The sequence below is a fragment of the Sander lucioperca genome, chromosome 5, assembly GCF_008315115.2.
Source record: "Sander lucioperca isolate FBNREF2018 chromosome 5, SLUC_FBN_1.2, whole genome shotgun sequence".
In the NCBI taxonomy this organism is placed as follows: domain Eukaryota; kingdom Metazoa; phylum Chordata; class Actinopteri; order Perciformes; family Percidae; genus Sander; species Sander lucioperca.
Window position 1 is genome coordinate 10,481,341 of NC_050177.1, and position 12,029 is coordinate 10,493,369.

At 41.6% G+C, this 12,029-nt stretch overlaps 1 protein-coding gene across 4 annotated transcripts in view; it reads left to right on the forward strand.

Moving 5' to 3' along the window:
- ppp1r37 (protein phosphatase 1, regulatory subunit 37) overlaps positions 1-8,955 on the forward strand; it is a 53,832-nt gene extending 44,877 nt beyond the window's left edge. Inside the window, exons 9-14 of one of the 4 annotated variants that reach the window (XM_036001050.1) lie at positions 154-295; positions 400-566; positions 1,773-2,882; positions 2,928-3,504; positions 3,609-3,696; positions 6,376-8,955. In XM_036001050.1, the coding sequence (XP_035856943.1) occupies positions 154-295; positions 400-566; positions 1,773-2,882; positions 2,928-3,504; positions 3,609-3,685 (2,073 nt within the window). In that variant the 3' untranslated portion in view covers positions 3,686-3,696; positions 6,376-8,955. Of the gene's footprint in view, positions 1-153; positions 296-399; positions 567-1,772; positions 3,505-3,608; positions 3,697-6,375 lie in introns of all 4 variants that reach the window. The other 3 variants (XM_036001049.1, XM_031296677.2, XM_036001048.1) reach the window with 3 other exon arrangements.
- The last annotated feature ends 3,074 nt before the right edge of the window (positions 8,956-12,029 follow it).

A 12,029-nucleotide genomic window follows, 5' to 3' on the forward strand; every position in this document is an offset into this window, starting at 1 on the left:
TGCATGTTTTAGGACTCAGCTTTGGCACACCAGCTGTTAAGACTTAACTGCACTCTCCCATTGCTAAAAGAAACACTCAGTTGTATTTAATAAAAAAAAATAAAAAAAATATTAAACATATCAATATCTCTGTTGTTTCTCTGCCTCCCTCAGCCATGCACCCAGAGTCTGGAGACTCTGAACCTCGGCCATAACTCTGTGGGTAACGAAGGGGTCCACAAGCTGAAAGACGGACTGATTGGGAACCGCTCTGTGCTCAGACTGGGCCTCGCTTCCACCAAACTGTCCTGTGAAGGTGGGAACTAGAACTTTTTTTTTTTTTTTTTTTTTTTGTGGAGGATTCTTGCTGTCTTGCTGTCTTTTTTTACTCGTGTTTCTTTTTTGTTATCTGTGCTATAGGAGCTGTGGCTGTGGCTGAATTCATCGCTGAGAGCCCCAGACTGCTGCGTCTGGACCTCCGAGAGAATGAGATCAAGACAGGTGGACTGATGGCCCTTTCACTCGCCTTAAAAGTCAACACCTCTCTGCTGCGTCTCGACCTTGACCGGGAGCCCAAGAAAGAAACTGTGAGCATGGAGACAAGGCATGGGGAAGGGGATAGAGGATGGATTTCTGTTTACCGTACATTTGGTGTCTGCATATGCGCTTGTGGTACATGTACGGGTTGACGCAATCATAAATTCTTGGCTGTCCACGGACAGTCCACACAGATCCTCGCAGACATGGGAAGATTACAAAAGAATAAGTCTGGTGATATTCATATTTTTTTTTTGTCAAATCCCATAAAAAAAGACCAAAACTTGACCTGTTTACTCAAAGCCTGACATATCTTATTCCTCTGTGCTCTATTGTTGTCCCAAAACTGTTAAAAGCACATCCGTGCACCACTGATAATTGACACTAGTTTAGATTGAGTAGATTTAAATTTATTATCCCGAGGGATATTTGTTTTCACAGCCAGTACACAAAATCTTCATGTATGCATTCATTCTTTTTTCCCAGTTCACAACAGTGTCAGTAAGGCAGGTGGTTCAGGGCTGAGTAAATCCCAAATACACTGTCCTGCTGTTGCAAATACTCAAGAGAGCACCATAACAACAGTTAAAATTATCCCCATAAGATGCACAATTTACTCCTGTTTGAGTAACTTTTGTTTAGAACTACAGTGCCCAGCTGTTTTAAGAAAACAAGCCTTTTTATTTTATTTTTTTAAATGAAACTATTTATCTATGACCTGTTTTTTAACACGTTTGTCTTCAGTAGGAATGAATGGTCTTGGTTCTGAGCGCTACAGAGAGATGGACTAATGCAACTAATTACATTTTTCATTGGCTTTGTTGACCATTATTACAGTTCAGAATAATACTAGCCTTAGTCTGTTTTTAATGATTCTTCGGAGCATTGAATGAAGGGTTCAAAAGGAGCACTGTTTACTAGCCACATGCTGGTAAAATATGCAAATGGCTGGTAGATTGCTCCACTCACCAGCCAAGAAAACAATGGTAATCTATAGAGTGGCTGCTTTTATTTGAGCATTCACTAGCCATTTGGTTGGAGGACGAGAAAGTTAATTTTGAACCCTGATTTTATGCCTTTATTAAATAGCTAACAGTGGAGAGATGACAGGAAATGAGGGGGGAGAGAGAAACAGCAGCCTGAAGAAAAGTACTGGCTCAAAAGAGATTGTAGGGATTGCTTTAATTTAGTTGTTGTTTATTCTGATATTCTTGTGGTTTGTATCCATGTTTGGGACGTGCTTTTTTGTCTTTCAGGTAAAGAGCTTCATCGAGACCCAGCGTGCCCTGCTGGCTGAGATCCAGAATGGATGCAAGAGGAACTTCATCCTGGCTAAGGAGAAGGAGGAAACGGAGCAGAAGATGAGGCAGTCAGCATCCATGGCTGAAATCGCCACAGAGGATGGGACCACAGAAGAAGAGGAGGAAGAACCAGCAGCAGAGGAGAGAGGGGACAAAGGGGGGAAAGAGGTAGAAGAAAAAGGTGAAACGCCAGGAACTGAAGGACAAACAAGCAGCCAGTCAGGAGACAGCAATGAGACTAGCATTCCTCAAATGATCCTGGAGTCGGACTCAGACACTGAGGATGAGGAGGATGAGGAGGTGGTAACAAAGTCCTCTTCCACGTCAAACTCCTCCCCTCGCTTAAACCAGACTGCTCCTCAAACCCAGACAGGGGTTGCACAGCCCTTCCTCAGTGCCTCATGTACATCCTCAACCCTGTCTGCCTCACCTACTGGCGGCCCGAGTGTCATTTCCGGCATCACCGTCACAGAATCTTCAGTTCCTCGTGGCACCCCTCCGTCTCCTGGTCGCTGTATATCTGTCTCTAGTCCAGGGAGGGGTCACAAGATCTTCATGGTAACTCGGGTGGAGAGCCCCCCTGAGCAGCTACAACTCCAGATGAGTGCACCTGCAGCTCCCAGCCAGGCCAAAGAGGCCTCAAAGAAGCCTGTAGACGGGAGCACACCCACGACACAGCCGACATGGCCACCGGCCTCATCTCAAACACCTACACAAACACAACTGACACAGGCGGACTTGAAGGAGAGCTCAGCTGCTCCGTCAACAGACTGTAAACTCAAAGATCAGAGTCCTGTAGCACACTTAGAGTCCGCAGTAAATACTACACTAGAGCCACAGTCTACAAGTCAACCCACAGAGGATGCGACAGCTAGCACTTTATACCCAGAAGTGACAGATCCAAGTCAACAGGCACCAGTCCCGCCATCAAACTCCTCATCGGTGCAGGCTGAAGCATTGCAGCTCACTAAGGAGGTAATGGAGAGCATTATAAGCCCCCAATCTGAGCCCACTTGTGTTGAGGAAAAGAAGGAAGGAGAGGAGGAGGAAGGTCTTACAGAAGATGTGACTCAGGTGAGCATAGAAGGAGAGCGTAAACGGTTCGATGAACTGAGTCAAACCCAGACTAGTATCCCTGCAGAACAATCGCAGCAGCCGTTAACAATTGCTCATGAACAGCTACAGGATGAGCTATCATCAACATCAGAGGAGAGCCAGTTACCGAACCAAACAGAAGAAGAGGAGGCCCTTCCAATAGAGGAGAAGCAGGAAGCGCCAGCCGATTTGTCAGAAAATGAAAAACCCAGTTTAACAGAGAAAGAGGACAGCCAGCCAACCCAAGAGGAACCATGTCCAAAGCAGCAAACGGAGGCAGACGAACAGGCAGCACAGCCTGTTCTCTCCATCCAGACTGATCAACAAGAGCCATCTGTCACTCAAGGTGGAGCTCAGGAGTTAAATCCTCCAGCAGGAGAAGCCTCAAAGAGTCCCGAACCAGTCACGACTGAGTCTGTCAAAGACGAGGATTCACCCGATGAGAGCTCTGCAGACGAAGACGAGTGTTTTGCCGAGGCTCCGGAGGAGGAGATAGTCGGTTCAGCTCTACCCAACGGCCTGAAGCCTGAGTTCTCCCTCCATCTTCTGGACGCCGAAAGCCCCAAGCCCGGCAGCTGTGTGATGGAGCACGGTGAGTCACTGTAACCACTGATCTCTGCTGATTTTTAAAGAAATTAAGTGGTGTAAGGTGTGAAAATCCTGTTTGGTAATGTGTGTGATGTGTCCCTTGTGTAGTGAGTGTCAGCTGTGGACAAGACCTGGAGGAGCTGCTGCTAGAAGCCAGTTTGGAGACAGGGAGAGACGCACCATGAGGTTTTGAGGTAAACATTTGAACATTTGTGTGTGTGTGTGTGTGTGTGTGTGTGTGTGTGTGTGTGTGTATATGTATGTATATATATATATATACACACACAATAGATTAACACAAATCACAAGTAGAAATAGATTCATCATCATATTGTTGAAGTCAACTTGCAGAAGCTACTTCTTCGAAAGCACCTTATCATCTTCATGCTGAACAAGTAGGTCTGAATATAAAACACCATCAAATAAAAACTAATTTCAACAATTCAAGTCACTTCTTCCCTTCTATAATTAAACTACATTTCTTTCCTGAAACAATATCACAATGATCACTCACTGACTATGTTTACATGCACATATTATTCTGTTTTTTGTGCTTATTCCGAAAAAGACAATATTCAGACTAAGCTGTTTACATATCTAATGAGAGTGAATATTACATTACATTTACATGCAAAAATAGGACTTTTTCAAAGTTTTCCACCGGTGGCAGACTTGTTTGACCATACAAACACAGCCTCCCTCTTTTATTCCTTCAACCACCTTCTTGTAAAACATTGACATTGCGATGTTTGCGCATATCCAAAAACCTGTTGATATCCAAGTCTTTCATAATGTTTAGAAGTAGCTTTGTTTCTCCTTCCGACCAGAGATATGGGCTTTTCTTTTGGGCATGCATCTCTACCGCAGCCTTGCAAACAACTAGTTGGCTAGCTAACGCAAAAAAGCTGACCGTAAGCCGTAAACAGGCAAAAGGCCGTAAACTGTAGTAAAAACTCTGACTGAGACACATATTCCGAATGCGCTGTATACACCGAGGCTGACAATCGTACAGGCAGCCGGCGTAAAATGGTTTAGAAAATGAACCTGGTGAGTTTCTTAAAGGCCCCTAGCAAGTAGAAAATATTACAAGTTAATGGAACATCGCTGCAGTTGAACAAACCCGCTCTAATATTGGGCTTTACAGTTAAGACTCCACTGTGAACCCATGGTTCAATTCTTACCACTTTCTAACTTATGAGAGTTAAGAAAAAAATAAATTAGGAAACTTCCTAAAATATTGATAGCTTTATATTTTTTCTAAGATTTGTCATTTTATTCTATTTACTTCAAATGTGTTTTGTAATTTGACTCTGAATGTCAAGCTGAAATTTGTTATATCATTAAAACAAAACGGTATTGAAATCATAGGATATATTGGTTATTCATAAACATAAATAAACTGATAATCGGTGAAGAAAAAAAAAATTGGGAAATATTTTACCAAATAGTTCAAGTTTGAATCTGATGCGACTCAAAAGCATTTCTTTAATGGATATTTTTGTAAATTCTTGACAACAAGACAATAACCAGTGTATCCCTATAACCTTGTTTGTAGATATATTTTTATATTATATTGTTATATTTTACTCTTCATTGTGTTCACAAATATTCTAATACATTTCCTCTCCATAAAACTTTGAATTGCAGCTGTGTTTGAAAGGCTCTGTGACACTAAATAAACGTATCTTTCCTTAAAGTCTTAAGCTACTTTAGACTTGTAGTAAACCTGCCAAATGTCCCTGAAAGAAAAGAATATTTTCTTTAGAGGATAAAAATAAAATAATCAAAATAAGAGAGCTGACCTGTGAGAGTTGCAAACACTTGTAATTGCACCGCAGTGAACACAGCTAGTATATGGCGCTTTTCCATTACACGGTACCTGCTCGACTCGCCTCGACTCTACTCGCCTTTTTTGGTTTTCCATTACAAAATAAAGTACCTGGTACCTGCTAACAGGTACTTTTTTTAGTACCTCCTCAGTCGAGGTTCCAAGCGAGCTGAGGCGAGCCGAAAAGGTGACGTGAAAGCGACAGACGGGGTGTCCTGAACAAACCCGCTATTTATAAACAGTTTAGCCAGCTGTGCTGTGCTTTTTTGTTGCTGCCTCCAGCTTCTTCTGAAACAAAATGTGTCTTCTGGCTGTGGCAACAACAACACACCTTCCACGTTCTGTGTTAGGTCACGGCAGTTTACTGCGGCGCCGCTTGTTTCAGTTCTGCGGAGGCTCCAGTCCAGGCAGAGCTTTCGCTGTATCCTACATACACACACACATGCTGGCTCGACGCACACACCAGCTGACAAATGTATACATCAGGCCACATATTACATAGGCTACGGCGAAAGCTCTGCGTGGAGCCTCCGCAGAACTGTAAAACAAGCTCAAGTGGCCTGATGTTTATACTTGTGCGCTGGTGTGTGCGTCGAGCCGGCATACGACCAGCCACGCTGAGGCGGTACTAAAATCTGCAATGGAAAACGGACGCACAGTGTGGCGAGTCGAGGCGAGTAGAGTCGAGGCGAGTCGAGCAGGTACCATGTAATGGAAAAACGCCAATAGACTCTGACGGAGGACTGCAAGAGCTGCTGCTGCTGCTCTGTGGCCAGTATAGACGAGGTGTAAGGCCGGCAGTATCCTCAGAAGGTAATTGAGTTTTGAATGTATTTGTGCAGCCAAAGTAGCATTTTAATGTCAAAACCTGCTGCAAAAAAGCACTGTAATGGCTTCCTTCAGACACAACAGTGTGCACAGATTGAGCAAAATGTTTTTTACCCTAAAGGAGATTCTTGAGGATCATTGATAATTAGGTTAGCTTTGAGTTTGGTTTTACAAATGTTCTCTGCTACATTCAGGAGTAATGAACCTCAATTCTTCTACTTTCACAGGGACGGGGAGGACAGGAGAAAACGGCACTCGTCGATAGTTTGTCTGGCTCTACTACACGACAAGTTACCCTACAATGTTTTTGTCTTTTCTTTGACTTTACCATCCACACAACATTTCCATAAAGGACAAAAGACCTGGTATTACAGTCAAAGCTCTGAAAATACAAGCAAATTAGAGAAAGAAACAACAAATACAAAATCGACTTCTGGAGCTTTGCTGTGACAAAAAAAAAGATACCCTCTACATCCACACTACATCAACCACAGAAACACAGTTACATATGCATATTATGCGGAAGAAAAAAAAAAGAGAGAAATAAAATCACCCTGTTATCACTACATTTCGTCAATCTGCAATCTTTATACACAAGCAGACGCCTGTGAGTGAGACAGAAGAGAGCTGGGAGATTAAACACTAACCAAAGACAGAACACAGGCCTTTCTCACAGCCCTCATGTTGCTCTCTTGTGTAGATTTCCACTGTAGTTGGGGGAATAACTAGCAATTCTATTTTAATGTTTTTTTTTCATAACACGTACACAATGACATAACAGTGATAATGAGAAAAGTGGGGTTGATGGCACATTCACAAGACGTAATAGCGTTGACAGGCCCTACTGAGCGGACCTGCTGGCTTTAAACACTTGTTCTAGAGGTGGATGTAGGTCACTATCAAAGGCTTTTATATCCAAGGAAGCTGAAGATGTTAACGTGTCTGTTTAAATGTCAACGTTTTATGTCTGTTCCCAACTCCTGACCATTTCTCTCCCTTGCGGGAAAGAAGAACTTTTAAGGGACCTCTGCCAAAGTGACTTCCCTCTCTGTGTTTTCTCCTCCTCTGCTCACTTTGGCCCCTCAGGAATCAGCGTCCCCCTCCGGTCAGTCTTCTCAGATCTGATGTGGAGGAGCTGCAACTGTCTCTCCGCCTGCCTCCACTGCAACAAAAACAAACAAAAAGCTTTTTGAAGTCGGTAATTTAGCTCCCAGCTGAAAAAAAAACAGAACGTCTGCGAATGTCAGAAAGCAAGATGTCTGCTTTTGGTTGAGTTATTTACATCTTTTTTTTCCCCTTGATTCTCTACAACTCTCAGACACTATTATTGCTTTGTTCGACCAGTCATTGTTGTGTTAAACTCTTTCAAGAAAAGCAGCTCGGTCTCTGTCGACATTTCCCACTCTCCTTCCTCCTGTCCCTCAGTCTTCCACTGATACTTTCTGTCATCTCCCCGCTCCAGCTCTTCATTCATGTTGCCTTCAAAACTCACCACTTCAGGTTCAGTCTCTGTTTTTTCTTTGGGCTGCTTTGAGAAATCACTTATTTTCTATTTATTTTATAGCTATATGAGCCTTTTCTGATTTCCCTTTTCCCCTTTTTTTTTTTTCTTCACCCCCATCCTCATTTTATCTTTTTCTTTTCCATTTTGGGGGTTGCTTTTAAAGATGAACCCCATTTTGTTGATGTATATTTCAGATTCAAACTAGAGCAAATATTTAGTTTTTTGTTTTGTTTTTTGGGGTGGGAGGGAAGGGTAATCTGTGTTGGAAGAAAAGGTAAATACGGTTGAATGGTTGACTATAGCAGTCGGGGTGCAGTAATCAAAGCAAACACACGAATGCAGCAAACATTAGTTCTCATCAAAGTCCTTGTTGTTTTAACGCTACTGTGCTGGGTGAGGCTGTGGCCACAAGGTGGCAGTGGTGGTTGTGTTTTCTCAGAGGAGAAGTGAAAGGATACCACAGTCTGAACAACATCGTATACAACACACTGCAGGCGCTGATGTCTCTGCTCAAATCCAACTTCTGTCTTGAATTTTCCAGAGCAAGGGATTTAGGAAGAAACTTCACACGAAATGTCAACTTCATGTATGTTCGTGAAGAGAGCTGCTTTGATTATTTCCTGAAGCAGATACGGGCAGGTGTGTTGTTTGTTTGTTTTCTTCTTAAAAGGAGCGGCCTTCAAGCCTCCTGCTCCTCTCCACCCAACAGATAGTTTGCCCCCACTGTTTGTTATGCTTTAATTTTTAGAAATTTTTAATAATAATTTGTTAACTTAATTGAAATGTGCTGGTAATCACAAAGATATGTATGGCGAAATTTGTTCCTCTCAAATAAATGCATGTAATGACTAAATGATATGACTGAATGTTTCAATGCCTGAACTCTGCAGATGGAAAAATGTGTTCAGATCAAGTTGGTTGGGATTTTTGGATACAACTAGTGAATTTTGAAACCTACAGAGATGTTTTGCAGGAAATCACTTCTATAAAAAAGAAAAAATAATTATTTAATACAATATTAAAAAGTACAGTCCCTATAATTGTTTGTTTTTTTCACTTTCTGTTGATCAGTACCAAAAAAATAAATAAATATATTGCTGTGGTTAAGTCCAGGGAGGTTGGAAACCTCACTCTAAGTGACAAAGGGGCTGTCAGTGTAGAATGACAATCATGTTTTGATATAGTTAGACATTAGGCAAGTAGTTTGTGTGTTTGGCACTAATGCACAACCCCTCGCACTGCAACCTCTGCATAGAAAAGCAGAAAAAAAAAACATGTTTCTGCAACTCAAAATTCAAAATTTCATACCTTCCCCCAATGTTTGCTTTGGTTTCTTTGGTCCCAAAAATTTTGATATTTGATTTTCTACATATTGCCCAGCCCTAGTGTCCCGGAGGCCAGAGCTTTCGGAAAAAAATCCAAGTTTCTCAGTCAAAATTACCAATTTGATGTTGATGTGAACACTGTTTCCAGTCGGAAACCCATAATTACGACAACTCCGATATGACATGAACATGTCATTAGACACAGCAATGACTGAAGTCAGAAAAATGACAAGTGACATTTTCCAAGTTCTAATCTACTTTCTGTGAATTGTTCATGTTTCTCTTGCTATATGTGTTGATAATTCATTTTTGAGTTCTTTTATATCAAAATTTCTCTTTCTGTAAAACAAAAAAAATATGTTTGATGACTCATCTTGAACTCTGTGCAGTAACATAAATGTTTCCAATCAAATGTGATTTTGGGTTAGTGTTAGTGTGGCTAGCTAGCAGAGCAATATCATACTGTAGTGAGAGATATTTAGATTTCAGCTGGCAAAACCTTTGTTCACATTTCCAAAGAATGTGGCAGCGAGTAGCTTGTTGACTTCCTGACCCACTACTGCATTGCTTGTTGTCAGTTTTTTGGCAAAATACTGTGTAGCCAGCAGGCAAATGTCTCCCTAATTTGCTTTAAAGTTTAAAATGTTCAACTTTTGAAACTCCTTTTTTGTATGGCTGGTCAATCCTACGTTGCCGGGAATCCCACAATGCCTTGCAAAGTGTTTAATACAATATTAACTTTGCTCCACCACCATTTCAGTGGGTCTTTACCCTCATGGCACAGTAAGATTAATATTCAGCCGAGAAGAAGGGATACTGCTTGTCTGTAGTGAGTGCAAGCACAGTGACAGAGATTAATGACAGTAAAATGTTTGATAAAACATGATAATATAATTCACTCAACAAAGTACGAGACTAATGAGAATGTCATTAACATGGCATTCCCTGCTAGAGTTGATGAGATATTTCAGTCTGGACATAAAGCCACACTGCTAGCATGAGTAAAAGACTACATTAAAAATATTCAAAAGTAACATCTCTTTCCAAAAAGAAGATTTACGGGATTCAAAATAAAGCAGAAAGCACATGTCCAACAAAACTAAACCTTCACTCCCTCACACCCTGGAGCGAGGGTGTGTAGCGGTGGGCAGGGGGTCGAGCACAGGCTGGGAGCTCTGCTGTGTATGTGAGGAATTCCAGACTCCATGAATCCACTCTCGCCAGTAATGCTCCAATAATACAGGGAGATTGTTAGACATTCAGAAGTTAATAAAATATGGTTTTAATTACCCTTCAACACTTAAAGACAACCCCAGTAAGTCAAATGTTTCTAACATAACACAGCGTCCTTTGTCTTTTATCTCTACGAGTAGCCTTTTTATGTTTTGACCCCTCAGAATGAAGTCGTCTACTCAGGCAACCCTGTCTCCTAGAAACTACATTAATATACTACTAATTTGTTTTGCCAATTACTTTTTCAAGGGAAATGTAATTACTGCCTGGATTATGCTCATTGGCGATGTTTTTTTTTTCTACTGTAGGAAGGAAACTAGTGCACAAAACAGGTCTCAAGCTTCAAGTCACTGTTGATTTTTTCAACCATATTTTCCTTACCTTAACCAAGTGCTGTGAGTGCTTAAACATAACCATTACAAACTTTAAAGGTGCTGTAGGTAGGATTGCGAAGATCCAGGACTTAGCCAACTTCTCAGTCCCTCCCCCCTTTCCGCTAAAGCCCAAAACGGTCTCCTAAGCCCCTCCCCCCACAAGGGAGAATGAATGTGTGTGCATGAACAGTGATTGACACGCAGTTAGACACCCCCCTGGCACTGATTGGTGGATCTGAACAGGGAGCTGTGGATTTTTGCAAATCACACTACAGGCTGTAGGTTGTGCCAGAGGAGCCAGATTTTTTTTTTTTTTTAAATGACCTGCTTCCTGTAGTTCTACTGGAACATAGAGTCAGTTTCAGCAAATATGACAGAAAGTTAGTTTTATAAGTCTAACCTACTGCACCTTTAAATGATGCTTCAGTTCTTACGAGCATGAACCGAGGAAAACAAATGCATCCCATACGTTTATTAACGTTTCCTCATTATGTTGATAAAAAGAAAAAACATAATCCCAGAGGCCAGACATGGTAAAACAAGTATATGAGGGGGATGCCATCCCCCTTGTTAGCAAATTACCAAAAAACAAGCCCCTTTGACCTGCCATCGCCTAGTTGCAGAGAGGGTGGAGGGGTTGTTTAGTTGTATATGTTAGCCTAGTCTGCCTGACACATTAATCCGTTATCTGACTGAGGTTGGTGCAAGTTAGAATCTATGGCCCTTACCATGGCTCTGAAATATCCGTAGCCTAACTGTGCTGTGTCCTGATAAATCCATGGTCTGTCCATGGTGCTACGCGTGTCAACGAAACAAACCGGGTCCTCTGTTAAACATTAACAAATCACCTGCTGGGTAAAACTAGGCCAGGCTAGCTGTTTCCAGTCTTCATGCTGAGCTACCTGTCTGAGGTAGCTTCATACAGTATTTAGTGTACAGATATGAGAGCGGTGTCAATCTTCTCATCTCAGCTCTCTACAAGACAGCAAATTTGTATCTCCCAAAATGTCAAACTACTCCTTTAATCATTTCATGGCTTTAAAGGGTCCCACTTGCATTCATTTAGACCAGTAGCTGGGAATCACTGGTCTAAATGCATGCAACCCTTTTGTCGAATAGATTTTTAAACATTGTATATATTCATGCCGCACTGTTAAGTTTTCTTTAATCCATTTCAACCACACTTAGCACAGATATGTATTAAAGTTCCCCAGTCCAAACCTATGTGTAACATACAGTATCACCACCACAGAAATTTTAATTTATAAAGGGACCTTTATTTTCTACTCAGATTGTCTTACCCCTTCTCTTTAAAGTGAAAATTGACTTTTTTTTTTTTCTTCCTCTTGAGATTATTGGTTAGTGTGAGCCGTACACGAATGTTGTGCAATCCCGGTGAATTTTATAAACTCACAAAACATCCATACTGCAAAAGAA